At 32.4% G+C, this 21,056-nt stretch overlaps 1 protein-coding gene and 1 long non-coding RNA gene across 2 annotated transcripts in view; one reads left to right on the top strand and one right to left on the bottom strand.

Annotated features, from left to right (window-relative positions):
* The window catches only part of LOC147656691 (uncharacterized), a 174,261-nt gene that overhangs the window by 144,085 nt on the left and 9,120 nt on the right, over nucleotides 1-21,056 (bottom strand). The gene's annotated exons all lie outside the window — the stretch shown is intronic.
* LOC105736606 (cilia-and flagella-associated protein 96) lies at nucleotides 13,356-16,644 on the top strand. Its single transcript, XM_086913514.1, has 4 exons — nucleotides 13,356-13,557; nucleotides 13,633-13,823; nucleotides 14,352-14,610; nucleotides 16,090-16,644. The coding sequence occupies exons 1-4, from the start codon at nucleotides 13,488-13,490 to the stop codon at nucleotides 16,485-16,487; spliced, it is 918 nt and encodes a 305-aa protein (XP_086769640.1). The 5' UTR covers nucleotides 13,356-13,487; the 3' UTR covers nucleotides 16,488-16,644.

Raw genomic sequence — 21,056 nt, 5'->3', positions numbered from 1 at the left:
AGCATTGCTTTTAATAAGAAGCAGATGTAACGGATCCTAGAAATGTTATCAAAATTTTTAAAGAAATTTTTAATTTAGAAATTTTATTTAAATATAAAATAAAATTCATTCCGTTCAACTCCTACAAATGTTAACGATTGATAATTCTGTAATTTTCGAATAATTAATCCGTAATTGTTTCAAAGGAAAGTATACTTGGCAAATACAGTATACATTATTATCAATTTAACTTAAGTACAATGACAATTATTAATGGCGTATAATATCGTATAATAGATGGTACAGCTCGCATGGCAGTAATCGATATTGTGTAACACAACAATGCGTGACACTGTGTTGCGATAATGAATGCTATGTAATACGTTGTGTTGGAGCCATTACATAATATATTGCGCCAAACGATTAATGTTAAGAAGATATTTATATGAACTGTGAATTGTGCGAATATTATTTTTTTTTGTAAAGATCGTTTTTAAATATCGCAACACTAATGAGTAGCGATAAAAAAAAATAATTTCCATTATTCAACGTGTCAAGAATTAATATCGGAAATCGATCGTTTTAGATGTAATTTTACTTAATGGGGATATTTAATCAAAATGGAAATAGAGTGTATAATAATCAAAGCACCACTGTACCATCTAATCGGTATAAATTAATATCTTCATCAAATCTAGCTTATTGGATCCTTCATTAATATCTCTATGTACATTATCTGCAAACTATAATCGATACATGATTGCAGAGATTATATAACATTTACTGGACTATTTAATTTTAAGATTAATTGAGCTATAACAATAATATCGTACCCATCAGTCTACAGTTACTTCGCGAAATAATTTCATTCAAACTTTTAATAGCTTTTTAATAACATTTTGTACCTTTTTTAACTGCAGGACAAAATTTTACATACTACGTAAATTTAAGTAACTCAAGGTAATCTTCATTATTACATCCGTTTCATGTCCTTGCGATATTACAAGACTTTTATTATATACTTTTTCAATATATCAAAAGCGCTATGAATTTTCCTACGTAACCCAATAAACCCAATAAGAAAATCACAAATTTGAGAAATCAATCAATCTGCCAAACCTCTAAGAAAACTATTAGCCAATCTCAAGGAAACGTAACGAATCAAAGAAACAAGGATTCAGAAGAAGAAGAAAAAGATTTCCAAGAACAAATTTCCTAACGAAACGTACAGCTTGTACAGAAAGTAAAAGTCCAACTTTAGCATATAGATTTCATAGATTTTGTGCAAGAAATTAATTAAAAAGAATCCCATTAATCGATCCGAAAATCACGAATATCTAATTGAAAGTATAAGTATGAGGTCAGATGCTAGGAGACATCTGGCAGAGGCAATATAGTCGTTTCGTGGGGGTTGCCCCATTTGGGATGGTCCAAGCGTCAAGCCGTTTATATACACGGTCCAGTGTCGCTATTGTTGGCAAATTGGCGGTGGACGGATCCGTCGACGATGACCGGGGTTTGATGAAGTAATGGACGTTCTCTGTCGACGTGTTGACCCGCACCGATTATATACACCGTAATAGTACATACACAGGGCGGCAGGCGTACTAACTACCGATACGAGTACACACGGCTTTGTAACACGCGCATCCTTTAGCCTAGGTCCACACCCTATCCGCTTTCCTTCGTCCGTGTACGGCGAGATCTTGCTTCAGTCTCCCGCTTCGAATTCCGATGAAACCCTATTAAGTGCATTCCTCGGTCTCTTATCGACTCGAGGCCGCCGCTCGATAAATGATCCTGCCGTGCCGTCGTGCAATTTTAAGCCGATTGCATCTTTTCCGTTCCAACGACGATATATACGACGGCGCATCGAGCGGGTTCAACGGCCGATTTTATTGTGGAGAGCGTGTCACTTTCTATGAAAATTTTCTCTGCCAGTATTTGCGGATGACGGTCATGTTTAAATGTGAAATGTTTAAATGTTTAATTTGCGATTAAGATTTAGAATATTTAAGACGGCTATCAGCGATCGATATCGAGAGACGCTTGTTAATAATTGTTTAAATTTTTGTTTCGAATGGCGTTGATAGCTGCGGGTGTGATTTATAATTGGTGATATTACGATCGAATGAAGAGTAGAAATACTGGATTCGAGGGTAATACCAAATGCTATATTGAATCTCAGAAATTAATCGTCGTGAGAATGTCGATACGTTTAAATAACAAATTATATGTTTACAGTGATTAATCTCTGTAAATTGTGCATAAGTATGCATACGTGTGTATATTAGAGATAGAGAGGGATTAAATTTGATGAATGTTCTCACGAGAGTATATATTCGTATATATATCTTTTTTCAAGCGAACTCTCAATTCATATTCGTTATCCTCTCTTGCTGAACTTTTGCGTACCATTTATTTCCTATTGTAAATACAATATACTCATAAATTATAATCAAAAGTTTTCATTCCAAATCCGAATTTCTGGGTTAAGAAAATTTTTTTATAAGATAGAATATATTAAGATCTCTTCGACACTTACAACTCTTGTACACTTACTTGCTGGGACCTCGATGTTCGCAAGATTTCCAAACACGGCTGACACCAGATGGCGCGAAATTTCGTGATGGAGAAAGTCAATGAGCCGCAGATCGGCGATCTTCGGTCAAGTAAACCCACGGGCCGGTTTAATTGCATCGTTTAATCGCGGCAGGTGGGCCGCTGGATTAATTATTTAAAGCCCCTTAGGCTAACGTCGAATTAATGGACACAGCGCCACAATGCCACCGCGGCATCGATAATTCTGCAGTTCTGTGGCCTCTCCCATTGGTCCTGGGACGCGTGCCACTCGCACAGAAGCTCTAGATCGCTCGAGGTGTATCTAATCTAATGCATCGCCTTTCTGACGATCCATTCCTGCGGTTATGTCATCCATCCAACACCGTCATTCTAAAGGAAGCTGGAATTCGATCGATCGACTTTACGTCACGCGTCGACCTCTCTTTCGAACTAACGAACCGGAAATTGTCTTGTTCGGACCGTTCAACGTTGTTTGTTCTATTATCGTAGACTTTCGTTTCTACGCTTAATAATTAAATTGCGAATGAATATTCATATTCTCGTGTAAACATTATTCGAAATTAGAGAGGGGGGAGGTATGGATGCGAGTCGAATATAGAATTAGAAATTATTGTACATTAAATTGTTCCTTTTATTTCACAGTGTCGAGAATTTTTCATCCATCTTGTTCTTTCATCTTTATCCTTATTTTATTCTTATTTATTCTTATTAGGACAATGTATTTATTCCTTTAAGATATTTAAGAGAATTTAGACGTTATTGATGACACTGATTGACTCTTTGATCGAGGAAAATTTATATTCATAATTATCCGTAATGTAATGTTATAACGAATATTTTATTACGGATATTATACGTTATGCATTTACGAATTTACTTTAATAAATACACAAACATTGTATAACACAGTGTAATAATTAAATTGTAGAACGTGTTTAAACGTTCCATCACTCATTAATTATGCTTCGAACGATAAATTAATTGTCAAAGAATATTAAAACGCGTAATTAAAGTCCGTTGAATTCGGTAAACAAAGAGTGCATAAAAATTAAGAAATACGAATAAAGAAATTATTCAGTTTGCGGAAATAATTAAGGCAATTATCATAAAGGATAAACGATTTTAACGTAATTACCCTCTCTCCTTAAATTTTCCTATAATTCGAGTAACAAGCTTTTGCGTCTATTATCCCTCTTCTGGCTATTAATTTAACACCTTTGAAAGAGAACTCGAGAGGATAATTGATTATCGTTGGATAGTATTAATTGAGACCTTCTTTCGAAAAGTTGAATTGAATTTTACGTGTATTTATTATAATTAAAACCTTTCCAACAAAACCAAATAAACATTATTCACCGGAATACGAGAGTAGTAGAAAATTATTCGAATAATTCCGCTCTGTCAAAAAATAATTTTCAAAGATTGAAAAGAAATTTAAAAGTGTTTCGATGTTCCAATTTTTCCCTCGTCCTAAAATTGAATAGTGAAAATTTAATCGACCCAATATTTTGCACGACGATTGCGTAACTTTTCGAATGGACAAGCTGTAAAAAATTTTTATATCAACGAAACGCATGAAATTTTTGATTACGGTTCATGCAGAAATATCTTTTTTTTTTTTTCCTTTTCTTTTCTTTCACGGTCACTTCGTGCCATTTTACGGGCAATAACGCGACATTTTACGGATCACCTATTCACGGTAAGAAATATAACTGTACGTCTTGATAAAATTATTTTTCCCTCTGGTTTATGAGTTGTACGGACAAACGATCTTTATTGTCGCAAGAAAAAAGGGTATAGGAAGGTGTACTCGAGCTTTTCGCTTTGAGAGAAAAATAAAACGATTCTTTATGTCAAGTGGATTGTAAACATTCGTTGCATAGACGATGCTTTGCTACCAGATTTCGAAAAAATCATCATGGAACTCGACAATTGGCCTCGATAATTACTTTATATTTTATCTCTTAATTGCATAAAATTTCGTTTTTGTCCAAAGACAATGATTATTTTCGTGATAATTTTAATGTTTCTCTGTTGTTAAAATAGTTTCTCTTGGAGTATTTTTGAAACGAAGTGATGCTTGGTTGGATATTCATACATGTCAATATTATTTAAAATTTATATTTTAGTTTAGGAATTAAATATATACAAATTATACGGAATACATTTAAATAAAGCGCCACTTGTGCTAGAATAATTTAGGAAAGTACCAAAATGTAAATTATTCAAGTCACTCGTGAAATACAATGACGCGTGTACTTCTCTTGTAATGAAATTCTCAATGCGAAGTGGACGATAATTTTAACGCAAATGATTGTGCTATCTGCACACATCGAATAATGCATGAAAATAAGAGATTAATTTCAATTCAACTTTTTCCTCTTACAAGTCATCTTTGTCTTTTCATTCTCTTTTCAACCAATTTCTTGTTGCTTCGATCATACAACTTGTTGATCCATGGTCGTTACTTTTAAAAAATCTAAAGTTATAATTATTACAATTACCTTCTTCGATTTCTGTTAGTTTCTATCGTACGTAATCGAGCAGTAAAGAAATCGTTTGTTTATGAAATTTATGTGCATTGCCCATCTGGTTTTTCAATATAAATTCAATATAAAGAAATTCCGATTTGCTTTTTAAAAGCTCGTGAAAATTATTTTTATGCCATTAACATAATACCGTTTAAATCGAAACGTAACAATTAAAATTTCACGAATATTTTCCACTCGAGGAAATTCGATGTTTTGGCGAATTAAATTTTCAACAATTCGCGAGTACAATATACAAATACCGATTGTTGTTCCGCGGAAATCTGAGGAAGGAAATGGCGGCACGTTTCACTGGTATCACCGTGTTCAAGATTCATTTAATTAATTACTTCGCTAATGAAATTTTTTATTACCCCCGTGGCTCGAGCCGCGATACCGCGTATCACGATTAAAGTCGGCCGTTTAAAGCCTGGCCCGGCTGAACAAAAATGTTTTTGTTCCACGATTAAACCCACGGTGCTCCACGAAACTTTAAAGCTTTCTTAGCAAACTGTTCTTAGAGGGTAGAAATCGTTACACGAGAATCCGCGGCAAAGTTGCTTAAGTAACTAAAGAAAATTCCTCGGCCGTTCTAATTCAGTCAGAATTTGACCACGGTTAATTCTAAATAGGCGGCTTTCTTTTCGGGATGGTAAAGTAGCGAAAAATTTAATTTCTTTTTTAATCGTTGCGAGAACGATTAAGAGTAGGGTAAAGTTTTATGGGGGGAGGTTTTATGAATTTTTTCGAGAGTATAATTTGTGAATGAAAATAAGGGAAAGATCGAGGAATAACTCTTGTCAAATTTTGATAATTTGGAATAATCTTTTTTCGTGATTTAAATCGAATATCGTTGTTGTATAATTATACATGTAGATATTATGAGTACTGGAATTATTATGAGAAATTTTATTTAAATTGTATTAACGTGACACTATATGAATGTGTTTGTGCATAAACTATGTATTATAATTTAAAATTTAAAAACTTTTCCTTTCCATTGAATTACAAATTTTTTCTTCGTGAGAAACTGTCAAATAAATTTTAAAAATTTTTCATGAATTAAAAATTATCTGTATCACAAGAAATGATGGAATAAATAATCTAATCTTAACAAAATTATAAAAGAAGGAAAAAAAAATAGAAAAAACTTAAAATTTCACCAAAAATTCATCGAAACGTTAAAAGAATCAATAATTAATTTGAAACATTAAGCCAATTAATTTTTTAACGTCTAGAATTTCAAAACGACAAGACATAAAAGATAGATAGTCCTTTCAAAAATGTTAAAAAGAAAATGATTTGCATCGAGAAGTCAATTTTCTTCGTAAGAAAAAAAAAAGGAAAAAAAAAAAGGACAGCCATCCCTTCTCGCCATCGAGTCCATCGTCTTGGTATTCTCGCGCTTCGGTATTCACCAAGAATTCCAGCTGCGAGATCCAGCTCTCTCGGATTAATGAGATCGAATCAGGCCAAGGCATCTTCCTGGAGACAGATAGCCAGGATCGAGCTGCGCTTCCTTAACTTCGTTATCCTTCTACGGACGCATATATCCGACAGGTCGCGTTCGTGACAAACTTCTTGATTATCCTTGGATGTTGCTCTTGATGGAGATGGATGATAGGCGTTTCCAGAGAAAAAAAAAGAGGTGACGGACTAACGAAAAACCGACGATAAGCAAATCCAATTTCGAATGATTCTTCGTTCTTCTTCGTTTTCACTGGACATAGCGTGTTTTCAAGGCATGATTCTCTTTTATGATAGTTCGGATAAATATCGATTGATCTTCTTTCTCATAATTAAAAAACGTATTTTTTAACAATGGAATATGTAGGCAGATGATTAGAATGAAAGCAATATTATAAGGATAATTAAAGATGTGTATAATTATACTTTTATCCGGAAGAAAGAATATTTTAGTATAATTGCAAGTATGAAAAAAATTTAGGAGTCAAATCAATGAATTCTTTGCATGATTGAGGAAAATGAAATGAGAAAACTCCAGTAATGAACCAGTACCAGCTGTTTTAAATTTATATTATTCGGATCAAACTTTGTTAATTTTTTGATCGTGTATCCTTGGCTCGCTCGTACATGCTTGAATCATAATTTACTTTTTCTCGATTTAATCTACGAAATTTTATTTTCTCGGGTGCAACAGGATTCTTTATCAAGATGTAACAATGCTAATCGTACATTAGCCTCTTAACTCTCGGCTTAAAGTCGGTCTTTTGCAAGCTATTTGTACAGCTTATATCCATGAAGCTATTATTTTTCTATTTCGTCACAGTAAATTTAGATTTGTAGAATTCACAAATGAAATGTACATTATTTCTTCTATATTACTTATTCTCTTCTAAATTTTCGCAAAATAATTAATTCCTTTTAAATAATCATTTCCTTCTCTAAATGAAATTAAAAATTATTTTCATCTAATTAATCTTATCTGTGGCAAAATCTGTCCAAGTTTTGACACAATTAAATCATTCTTCTTCACTATAAAAATAAACTTTTAAATTTACTTTTAAGCCACGAATATTGAATATTTAAAAGTCTAATCTTATTACAAATTTCCAGCAATTTTGCGATGCGAATATCGAAAATGTATATCTCACCAAGTTGAAAAACCGCAGTAAGGCAGCCATTGTAAGGTAAATTATCAAGAATCAACAACGAGCATATTGTTTCAAAGTTTTCCCATGTATAATATATCAAAGTAACTCATTTGATATAAAACAGTTTATGCAACGCAATACCCTACCTTCGAACATTATTAACATTTCACACCAATTCCTATAAAATAACCGATATTTACTACAAATACTGCAAAAATTATCTCGTCGATATTTTCTTGTTTATTTTAAAATCGTCTCAAATACCAGAAATATTTGAAACGCTTGTTCCTCCGTCGAGTACACTATCGTTAAATACCAGCAAGAATTTTTTAGCCTGAAAATTGATCTTCATGCCCGTGGCAGAAATCAGGTCGTGAGAGAGATTACTCGGCTGACGTTATAATAAGTCGAGAAAAGAACGAAAAAAAAGGAGAGAGAAAGAGAGAGAGGGGGGGGGGATGGAAAAGGGACCAAGAAGGAAACGAATAAAAAATGAGGTGGATATCGGGGATGGGGAAGAAAAAACAGTATCTCCGCGTTCGGGATTTTTAAATTACCTATCTTCCGGTGTAGCCGGCCCCTAGATAAAGAGGATGACCCGAAACTCTCGTTAACGCATTAATCTTCTCGGATCCTCGCGTTTCCAGTCATTTTTTTGCGCGACTCTCGCGTAAAGAATGATTTTCCAAGCGTGTATGCAACTCCCAATTTGACGATCCGGCTCTACTACCGGACCCGAAACTCTACTAATTGCCTTGTAATCGCATTTTCAAACGTTCTGTAATCATCTTTCTATTTCAATTCTTTGAGAAAGAATAGCACAAAGAGAGCGTGAAACGAGACAAGTCGTCATTATCTACGTTGTAAATTGCAATTTTTAGAATTACACGTAATTGTAAAAGTGTTTGGAAAGAAGATATTTATAAGATCAAACGCGAAAGGATGAATCGAGCGAGAAATTCCAAATTTTTTATTTTCTTAAGTATATTTTAAATATTGTAAAAAGAATGACGTGATAAGAGAAACAATTAAGTGTATACTTCATTTTCGAAAACTAGGCTCAACCTATATACTACATTCCATACCATTATAACGTTGCATTCATCGTTGAGAAGAAAAATCCGCCTCGAAAGAATTAAATCACCCCTTTCTGTGACAGGGCTAATAACAACTACATGTAATCTACACTCGATCAAACTTCTCAATCGAACCATTCATAATTAATCGAAACGATACATTAATTCTCCTTTTAGATATATATCTCGACCGATCCAGAACGCGCACGTTTCACTCGCGAAACACAACTACCTTCGTCTCCAATACCCTTCGTATCAGCGCCGACCAAACTTCTCCAACTCTTTCAAAGTTATTCCACTGGAACTCGTTTCCCTTGGAACAACAAGGAGGCAGAGTCCAGGGAGAATGTTCGCGTGGACCACGGCGCTCACCTGTCACCAAGCCTCGAACGAAAGAAAGCGGGCAACGACAGTGAGTGGTCGCGATCCCTTTCCATTTGCAAATTAAACGGCCTTGATTTCAATCCGTGGAAACCCAATCTCAGCTTCTCCATTGTATCCCGGACTTAAGCTCGGCAACTAGGCGTTTAATCTTAATCGATCTCTCGGAAGGTGGATATATATCCGTGTCCTCCACTCACCCTTCTTGGCTTCCTTTCAAGAGTCTCATTCCGCTTCCTTTTTCCGACACCTTCTTTTCCGATCTCCTCCAACTATCTCTCTCTCTCTCTCTCTCTCTCTCTCTCTCTCTCTCTTTTCTCTCATCTTCCACTATTCGCCGATTTCCTCCTCCTCGAGTTCTCACCCTTCGGCCAAGATACTCTCCTCTCTCCCTTGGCTCGATCTCTCCTTAAAGGTTGGTCGTCGTTCCCTTTTGCCGTCTTATCTTAATGGCTCGCCCCGACAATCGAAAGTTTAGTTATTATCGCGGTCGTTGTCGCTCCGGTTCCGCGAGATCCCATGAAAATATGGCGGCAGATACGGTGGAGGAAATTGCCGGTACGACGCGTACCCGATTCCGAGATTCGGACGATTCGCAGCAAGCGAATGGTGAAAAGGAAAGTTGTATTGTATGCCCTTTATGGATAACGGAGTTCCCAGTTTCCGCCAACTTTATCGTCCGCGAGCCAACGTTGCGGCACACCGATGCGCTTCACGAGGATGTGTCACGTAATCGGATGACTTTTGAGTGGATTTTAGACGATTTTTCGCGTTTTTTTCTTTTTTTTTTTTTTTTTGGATGGAGATAAATCATCGCGCGAAACGTGATGCGTATCCGGAATGTGTACGTGTGAAGTTCGATATTCTTGAAATATATAGGGGTACGTATAGGGTGGCTTATTTTTGTTAATATGTATTGAATATTGTTTGGAAGTTTGATATGTGCGTCTCGAATAATATGGATTTATTAGGAAGTAATTGGTATCGAGATCGTTTTGAATTGATGTATGTATATATATATATATAGATTAAAATGTGCCAAGGATATAATTAATTGTGATATAGCTTATAAGAGTGTAATTATTTTGATGGTAATGATTGTTAAAAATGATTTTTAGTTAATCAATGATAACAGAAAGGGAATTTTCTAGAATTCTAGATATAAATTTACGTGATAAAAGTTGTAGTAAATAAAGAGAAAGCTAAAGTATTTTCTATTGAATTACATCGATACTATTATCTAATCATTATCTAAAATGTATAAAAGTAAATAGATCTAGAAACCGTAGCTCACCCATTGAAGTTCAAAAGATATACAGAGAAACACGATTACAAGTGAACGAAACAGAAAAATAACCCGTACACGTACAAGGACGATATAGTTGAAACAATTGGCATTGTGCAAGCTTTAAATCTTCCTCCACATTTTATAGTTTCCAAGACAGTTTAAATGTTTCTATAGAGAAATAAACTCGAAACTTCCAACAGTTTCAATCCTGAGATGAAACAGATTGCAAAAATAAAACAGAATTACGTCCACCCACGTTACAATCAACGAAACAGACGAATAGAATTTGATCAACAACGACGTTTAAAAATTAATAAAATCACGACAAAATCTCAATGATTTAATGATTCAAAATTAAAGATGGAGAGTTTAACTCGGACAGAGAAATCTCTATAGAGCGAATGCAATCTTGGTTGAATTTACGTCAAAACATTCAATCTGGTTATCGTGTGCTTTATCATAAAGATTCTAGTGAATAGAACCTAATGTAATAATGTGAGGACGTCATTTCTCTATGCGCAATTTTATACCCTGCGTCCCTGCATTTTGCGCTTAATGCAGTAATTTCTACGTCTAAATGTACGTGTAAACATATGCTTCATCCGACATCCAATGTAGCTTTCTCGTTACATGTGTTTGCCCGGAACTTACGTCTGAGAACGCGTGCACGTGTGAGAGAACCGAGTGGACTGTGAATTGTCGTGGGACATGGGTCGAGACGGGGGTATTTTTCCGAAATGTCTGAATTTTGATAATTGAATTTGAGTTGTCTTGGATTATGATACCAGATGAATGTTTGGAAAATCGAGAAATTTAATTTTTTATAAATTACTTTATATTTCTAACAATTCTAGCATTAGAAATATTTATGTAGATATGTAGAGTGTTCTCTATTGATGTCACTGAAGGTGAATCCTCATGGTTAGAATTAATATAAAAATTATAATATCAAACTATATATATTATAGGAATCGAAGAAACGATTTAGTTTTTTTTATAAATTGTAATATATCTATAATTTTTATATTGGAACCACTCTATCTAACTATGAAAGCAGTATAAGCAGTTTCATATTATATAACATTTTAAGAAACAATTATTGTAATGCATTCATATTTGCTATATAAAGATAATAACTGTTTTATCAATTTTCGTTAGCAAAATATTATATTTTATTGTTATCTGAAAATAATTCTTTAGTTATTACAATTATTGTATTGCTTTATACTTGAAAAAGTAATAATTCCGTATTGTCAGAGCATATAAATCTTAGATCTCCTCTAACAGAATTTTATGAACTCGATAATTTAAAATGTGAAAGTAAAAGTCCAATATTTTCTACGTAATTAAACGAACGAAACTTACTTAATTAACTTACTCCTTCTTTTCGAAGAATCACTTCACTTCCACCAACGAAAACAATCAAGATGTTTATGAGAATCGTCGTGTTGTAAGTCACAGTGTCTATGTAGATAAATCATGTGCAAGCAGGTAAACGGTCTCTCCAAACAACGCGGTAATGAAATGTTCCCACCGTAACTGCGGTGAATAGATGTCTGGCAACATCAACTCATTAAGAACAACTCATTATCGTGGAGAGACTGGTTAGAGACGTTCATCAGAATGCCTCCTTGCCTATTCAGTTTTACCTGAAGCCAAGGAATCCCAAGAACGACTGTTTGTCCCCAAGTCGATTTCACGTTACTTGTAAATTGGCGCAGAGATTCTCCAAAGATTCATTCTTTTGAATTAAATTTATATTTATATATATATATGGAAGGATTTAAATGTGAACGTGGAATCATGACACATTGTGACATAGAAGATTTCTTAGAGATTATGGAATTTAAAAATTCCAATATCCTAGAAATAAATTGATTTTGAGATTTGTAAATTCTCGATGAATTTGTGAGGAATTTGAAATGAAATGAAAATCTCAAACTTATCGATAGTAAAAAATCTAAAGATGATCTAAAAGTTATTAACGCAATGAAATTGAAAGAAAAAGAAACAATATAATAACAAGTAGAATACAAAAAACATTATTTTAAACGATTTTTATTTGATTTGTTATACACTAATAATCTCTTTTTTTTCTCTTTTTTTTTTTTTGGTAGGCCTGCGATTGATCGATATGTCGGTAAAGAGGACAACAGGGTTTTAAACGAGCTAAACTTTGAACCCTTCTAAAGCCAGTAGCTCCATAAATCTAGTATTTCGCGATGAATAAAATATTGGCTGTGAGAAAAAGTGCTGAATTTGTCAAGTAGATGTATTGAAAAGCCAACTTCACTTATACAACTGCTTAAAGAAATATTTAATCATAAGCTTGAAAAATATGATAAGCTTCAAATAATCTTAATGTCTGAATATGTAATAATATATTAAAATTCGAATTTAAATTATTCCATTGTAATATTGAAAAAAAAATTACTAGCAATTACGAACAATTTTATTCTCAAAATGAAATTAAAAATGTGATTCTTAAAATAAAAAAAAAAAAAAAAAGAAATAGAAATCTATACGTCTTCACATGTCATAAGAGATAATTTCGATGAAAACAAGATCTTAATTTTTTTCTCTCAAAATTGTTTTCCCCCATTTTCCATTAATTCAATCGTTCTCAAGATATTTATCATTTCGTGAATAATTTGGATAGCTGCCAGAATTACTTCATCCAACATCTCATCAAACGATTAAATGTCATAACTGCGAACGAATGCGAACATTTATGAAAAATTTACGAAAATGTACAAAATGCAAAAATATTCAAAGAGAATATTTAAAGCGAAGTACGAAATATCTAAAAGTGAGAGAATAACATTATAACATTATATTTAAAAAATGAAATTTAAAGGATTTTTATCTAATAATAAAAATCACATGAAAACGTGCCGTAACATATATTTCTGAAGTTGTTGCTTCTTCCAAGATAATTGATATTCAATTTCAAGGCAAGTAAAATTGTAGGTTACATACTAAATATAAAAATAAAATAAATAATAAAAAAACCAAAGTATTATTATTAGATATCACAATGTATAAACTGAAAAGCGCACTACCTCCTTTGGGTAAACAATTTGGAAAAAGCGATCTCGATAGAATTGGTAAGGATGAATTTCTCGTCGATCAATGAAGATTTTCCATTTCATACAGACACTTATGTGTTTTACTTTTCCAAGGATATTTTCACGAACCACCCGTGTCGCCTTTCGACAAATACAAAGGAGTTCCTGTTAAGTTTCGCGAAGGTATAGACAAGGGGCGTCAAATGATTGCTGGACCACCGCTTAAACTCTTTGAAGAGAAATTTATGCGAATTTTCGAGGGAGAAGCATTGTACGACCCATTTCGTAAAGTCCCGAAAAAAGAGGTAATTGTATGAATGACGTAATTAAATCGAATTAATTAATCAGTGATAATACATTTCCAATATGATTCTCGTTTATGATCAATTTGTTTTGAAGTATATACTTGGGTCTAATTAATTCAAATGAAATTTTTATAACGTTAAAAAGTTTTAAGAAAAATTGAAAAGATTTATTTATTAGTATTAATGCTCAATAGATAATTTTCTGAAAAATTATTCTTCTAGGATGAACAAAGTAACATCATTACTTTGCACATAATTTCTCGGGAAAAAATATTTCAAATAGAAATTAAATATTGCAGAAAATTATCGATTAATTAATAATAAAAATTACGATTTCCATTTTAAAAATATGAAATTGAATCTCCAATTAACACGAAGTTAACATTTTTATACGTCACTCACTCATCTGTAGCGAGATTTTCAACATTTTCTGAGAATTTTTCAAATTTTCGAAATTGAAGAAATATACTTTTGCAATTCTAGCCACTATGCTAAAGAAGTCAACCTGATACATCGACCGTTTCGCAGCTCGTACCGGTCAAAAATATTATATGGCCGACAGCCCCTGCCAAGAAGCATTCGACACCTGGTGATTACTATGGCTGTTTCGAGAAAATCTCCTACTTCAGCCCCGCGTTGAGAAAGCCAAAGAAACCGAGACCCGAGTTACCAAATGTGAAAATCAAACCCAATCCTCGAGGTGGTCCAGGATATGCTAACATTTGTCTCAGCCCGTTTCCATCTTATGCTCATGAACCTTATGACCCACCAAAAAAGAAACCTACGGGTAAATTATCTGTTTATTTAAATTTAGAAAGATCCATATTACGTGATTTATTAATTATTATTTCATAATACATAATAGAATTTTACTTAAAATTTCGAATAAAAATTTCAGGAAATATGAAATTTTAAAATTATAAAAATCCATTTTAAAAGATTTTTTACATCGTATATAAAAAAAAAAAAACAACTTTTTCAATTTTTTTTCTTTCCCTAATAAAAATAATTTCTTGCTTTCCATAATATGCAGAAAATTCAACCATGACGCACAATAAAATTTAAAATCATGACATAATAAAAATCTATTAAATCTACTAAATATAAGTTCACTTTTAAGTACATCGTCAGCAATATTTTAATATTTGTATTTACCGCGTCAGTCCGCTTCTTATATCCCATTTTTTGTTCATTACTCTTTTCCTAGACGCGACAGATAATATTACCGTGCAAGAAAGTAATATAAAAGGGGCCTCGTAACGCGGAAGATTGGAGACTCTCGTTCCCATTTTTCCTTTTTCGGTCGAATTTTGTTTTTTCCCAACTGGGAGCGCAACTAATTACATTTTTGTCGTAAGGAAGGCAAGAAAGCGAGAGCTTTTTTTTTATGCCATGTTGCGAGCAAACTTCGGTCTGAGGCTAATTTAAAGGGAAAACTGTGATGCAACGTTGAAAAAAAAAAAAAAAATTAAGTGAAACCGGTGGTTCGGTTAATTTTCATTACTCTAACTATTATTAGGCACGTGGATTAATTATGTACGGTCACTTTGTGACGCGTCACGGTAGATAAAAATGGTTTCACTTTTGTTTAAAAGGTTGGTCTTTCGTTTAAAAGCTGGATTACTTGCTTTGATGATTGAACAGCATATTTATCGTCTTTGTTTAAATATTAATACCAAAATTGAGGAAAATACTTTATAAAACTACTTTATAAAAGAAAAAATAGTATTTCTAGTATATATTTGTATTCCTAGTAATTTATCTTAAATTTTCCTCAACTCTGATTACTACACATATCTTTCACTTAAATAGAAGATTTCGGATAGTTGTTTATGCGAATAGAAATCACGTATCCATTTCAAAGATAATATTTTTCTTTGAAACTACGAAGAAATCTTACGAAATGTAAACGAATGAACGAGACAACAAAAATATTGATTTTCATCTACTTAAATAAAATTATAATATGTATTGTGCAATATAACTTCATCATATTTTTTTATATTTTATATATTAAAAAAGTTTCGAGATTTTTAATGTAAAATAAATTACAAAATCCATGTAAATCCATGAATCATTTGATCGAAAATAATTAATGTTATAACATTATCAATATTATTAATTACCATACATTGCACATATAAAAAAATATGAAGTTCAATTGGCATAAAAAAAATTCGAAATGATCCTCTTAACTCCACAATAAAAACAAGCATAAAAATAAAGAAATAAAAATTCCATTTTTCTCGATAATTCTTGTTTTCAGTTAAAGCGATCCGTGTATTTCAAACTACACATGCGCCAATGGACTATTTCCCGCCAAATCCTTACAAGGCTTTGCATATCGCATCTACATACGTACGACCTCACGAAATCAAGCCTAAATTTTTGGGCCCTAATCGTCTTATCGTTCCATTCCCGAAGAAACCAGGTGGAAGCCACGCAGGTTGCTTTGATAAATTTCCAGTTCATTATGCCGATCCATATGACAAAATAGAACCGAAGAAAAAAGTTCCGAAAGTTACAGAACGTATATTTATCTCTGGTGGACCACCAATTCGATCCAAATTCACCACTAGTATTATAAATCAAATTACTAACATATCTTGTAATTTGAACAATTATGTCACCTACACACCACGAGTTTATCCTTTGGAGAAATAAGAAAGTCATACGTTATATAAAATTGTATCGAAAAAATAATTTTAGTCTTCCATGTTTTATGTTATTATATAACGAAACTATCTATGAAATAGATAGAATTATCTATGAAATAGATATTGTAATAAATAGAAACAAATGCATCATATTTTTAAACTTATTCGTAAAGCAATTGCGTCTCCTTACGTTATTTCTCTTCTTCTTTATGTATTTTTACTTTAAGAAACTTCTTTACTGCCTCTCTCGAATCTTCTCCACCATGAGTGCACATATTTATAATTTTCTCAAATTTTGAAATAATACCTTAATAATTTAATTCTACGAAATAAGCAATCTTCTCCATTGATTGAAAAATGGTGTCGTACATTTGCTTGAAAGTCACTTATGAACAGTTTAGCAAAATAAAATAACCAGAATCAATATATCGTAACATTAGAAAAAAAGATAAGGCAATATCCTATTTACACATCAAAATTCTTGAATAAAAATTAACTCTCTCATTCACTTGAACGTTGCAGAAAATACTCTCTCAAGAAGAGCAATTATTATCTACGATCTTTTCTTCATTACCATACAAATTTATATTCATAATTAACCATATAGAAAAAATTGAATAATCATTCTTCGTTTTGTTCCAATTCTTACAACACGACTCCATGCAACAAATCAAAGTGAAACAAAACAATTATCGTTTCCTTTCCTTTTTTTTTTTATGTTTATCGTTAATTCATTAATGCGTTTGATGGATTGTCCAACATGTACGAATCTCAAGAGGGTTGAAAAAGGTTTGCAGTAAATAGGAGTGAGCTACGTGTATCTGCGTGTAAGCCCTTTCAAAGCGAATCACTCCGTCGCATCCGAACTTACTAATGAAATTCTAACGAACGTTTCGTGCCGTGAAGTCCACTCGTGGCAGTCGCAATTAAACGTTCCTGGCAAACATGGCGTATCGGGACGACAAGCTCGTTGCGCCACTTAAAGGTTCGCCACCACACCTTGATAGCATGTGCATGATTGTTGGTAAGTAAGGTTGGGTAAGATTAATTGGCGATAATTATGTAGAAAATAGCACGATTTAGAGATTTCAATGATTTTGAAATTCTGAGTAATGTTATAGAAATGTTAATATATTTGAATGAAACATCTTTAGAGAGTTGATTCCAGAGATCGAAATTAAATTAGATCTGAGCATTTTAGGAATTTTTAAATCGTATTACTTTTAAAATTATTTATAATTTATTTTTGAAATGATTGTTAAACATTTCATTTCTCATACGAAAAGTAAATGAACGTGTAATTTGAATAATTTATTTATAACTTCATGAAATAAATTATTCAGTATTTGCTAATATGTTATTTAAAATAATTAATTTTGTAATACGATGGATCAAATGTTTATATGATTAATACTTCTGATTAATATTATTTAATATGATTAAGATACTATTGATTGTTCAATATATATTCTAAAATTTCAGGAACGAGTTTTCTATTAAAAAACAAATTTTATTTCCTCAAATAATCAATTTTTAAATTTATTAGAATTTTTTTATTAGAATTTTCTAAGAAATATATTAACATCTTCTATAATAATTATATATCAAAATGATTTTTCGTTGATGAACGAGTTTATCAATCAGTTATGCAAGACACTTCACTTATAATAATCTCGTCACCATTAATCGTATCCAACCATCTCTTGTTCACTTGTATATTAAGCCATCATACCTATTATATTGGCGAAGTGTAACTAATAAGATTATCGGGCAAGAACAGAGAGAGCTTTGACCGAGAGTATAACAAACGAGATATATCTATATCTTCAACGTTCTTAATTATTATTAGTTTCACAGAAATATGTAGAACATTTTATATATATATTATAATGTATTTTTTAATGTTATTAACTTGTATTAAAAAAGAGTGTATTTTAAGAATTTAACCTAAATTTACGTTTGATTTACAACGCCCGAGGGATGACTGGTTTTATTTATCATACCCCTTGGGTGTTTTACGAAGCGTACCATCAGTGTATTGATAAATTTTTAGAAATTATGACCGTGCTATATTTTGTCGAAGAAATTCGTAAAATAGAACATGATGAATAAATAAAATTATTATAATATATTTATAACGATATATTTCAAATGTGATTATATTTGATGGAACGTTTTTGATGAATTGATATATAAAAATATCGATTGAACATCATTTATTAGATTATGAGCAATTTAAGTTTTCATTGGATAAAGATAGAATGAGACGATACAATGTGACAGAGATAAAACTTTTCTACTTTATCCATACAAGATTAAATTGTTCATAACTTAATTATATAAATTTTAACCAATATAATTTTCCTATTTGTTTTGATCTCTAGAATCAATTTCTCTCACAAATATATTGTAGACACTCTGTATGTAAAGGAAAAATCGTTCCTTGAAATCGAGAAGATAAATCCTTTTCTATATAATTATCAAATTGACCGTATATCAAAGCCACGAAAATACCAAAGTTCTGTCGAGATGCAAAAAAATGTCAATGAGAAAACGAAATGGGAAATGTGTAAGTGGGATAAAAGCGAAACAAATTTGTGCTGATCCTTTCAACCACGTACACGGAATCGCATTATGAATACTGATGGAGGATATGTTTTCGAGGCTTTATTCCTTTCTTTTTCTAGACTTTTATTTCGAAAGACAGACAGGAAAAGAAAAAGAGGACACTTGACATTGTTGGAAGATTAAATCTGTGACGATACGAGTGTCAGGAATGGGAGTGTCGTGAAATTTTTATTTCATTGCTGTATTTTGATTAATTCATGCGAAAACATTAATCAAAGGAACGATTACCTATTAACGCTTGTTTTAAAAAATTTAATTCAATGGTCAAATTGAATATTCGTTAATGGATACTCGTTTTAAAAAACTTGGTAAATATCGAATCATCTGTATATTAATATTAATGAATAAAATCATGCGTATCTTTGAGCATAATTCATATACGTTATTATGCACCATTAAATTAAGAAACTCCATAGAAAAATACATTCAAGATAAAAAGTTATTTCTACCAATCAATTCCATCATTTCTAATCAACCCTCATTCACGATATATTATTCAACCTGCCACTAAATATCATATTAAAAAATTCTACTTCTATTTCTACTTCTATTTTTCAATTTCATCTCACAGTGAAACGCAGGATCACCAAAATCATCTGGAATTATCCGAAAATCGCGCGAAAATAGTAGAACAAAGGGGGGTGAGTCTTGCATCGGGTCGCAATAAGCGTTTTCGCTCGAGCGGCAGCCTGAAAAATTTTCAAGTGGGGATTCGCTGGCAGACAAGAAATGGCGTCAGGTAGGTATGATTCCACGAGATTTATTCCGTGGCTGAAGTCGGCCATTTCTCCGTGCCGTGTCGTTGCGTCGGTATTAAACATTCCAAGCATTGCGATACCTTCCACCGCTAACCTCCCTCTTTACCCATTCCCCGATACACATCCTCCAGAACGCGTATACAACCTTGGACCATAGACAGCCGAGCGATCATCCACCTTACTTATACAGGGTGACTCGCATTTAAGGTGTCAAATTCTTCTCAATATATTCTATGAGTTTAAATAAATAAAAACATCTCGTGTAAACACAAAATCCACGCTTTGTAAAAGATTCATAAATAAAAATGTGGAATTCGAAGAAAAGATTAATAATTATTATTAATTTAATGATTGGAAAAACACATGAAATTATATATAAATATCGTTTAATCATTGCTTTCGAATTTTTGTTCATAACTTTTTAACAAAGCATTAAACTATTCGTAATGTTTCTTACTTACTTAGAGTTATATTGGCAAAGTTTGGCACCTTAAATTTGGGACACCCTGTATGCACGCAGCGAGTTTCTTCTTGGAGAGGATGGTAAGAGGGAAGGAGTTCAAAAAGCGGGGCAGAAAGCAAAGAGGATCGAAAGATATGCGAGTTCGACGAATCCAGTGAAATCTTTGGGTGCGGTATCATTCAGCCGAGAAAACTCTATCCTGGTAAGCTGAGGGACGCTTTGCGGAAGCGCGCCCATGCCCGGAAACCGGGCATATGCCCTAAACATGGACATCTTTACGATTCGATGGAATTTCGTCCCGGAACTGTTAATGTTCACCGTCGAGTTATCTTTATTATCTGTTTTACTGTGATACGTGAAATATTCGCGTGGAGTTTGCTTCGAAGTTTTATTTTTAATTTTATAATTTTGTTAGTTGTGTGAGATAAATTGTAAATATTGTTTATTTTAATATAAATCATTAGTAACTTGTGAATTATTAAAATATGCTTTTTTTCGTTGAATTCTTTTCTTTCTAATGAAATTTGTTTCAACTTTTTTATGCATACATAGTTATATTTATCAAATTATGTTAAATGTTGGTTAGATATATTTGATTTCTTAAAATTTAGTATCTACTTTTATATGATATAATTTTTTAAATATAAAATATAAATATGTATTATATAACTTAAATATTCATCAATTATACTATTATAATACGCTTAATGCATCAATAACTGATTAT

This window comes from Apis florea, unplaced genomic scaffold, assembly GCF_048593485.1.
Source record: "Apis florea isolate Af1SG1 unplaced genomic scaffold, ASM4859348v1 contig_3496_pilon, whole genome shotgun sequence".
Lineage (NCBI taxonomy): Eukaryota > Metazoa > Arthropoda > Insecta > Hymenoptera > Apidae > Apis > Apis florea.
This window is presented reverse-complemented; position numbering and strand designations above follow the sequence as displayed.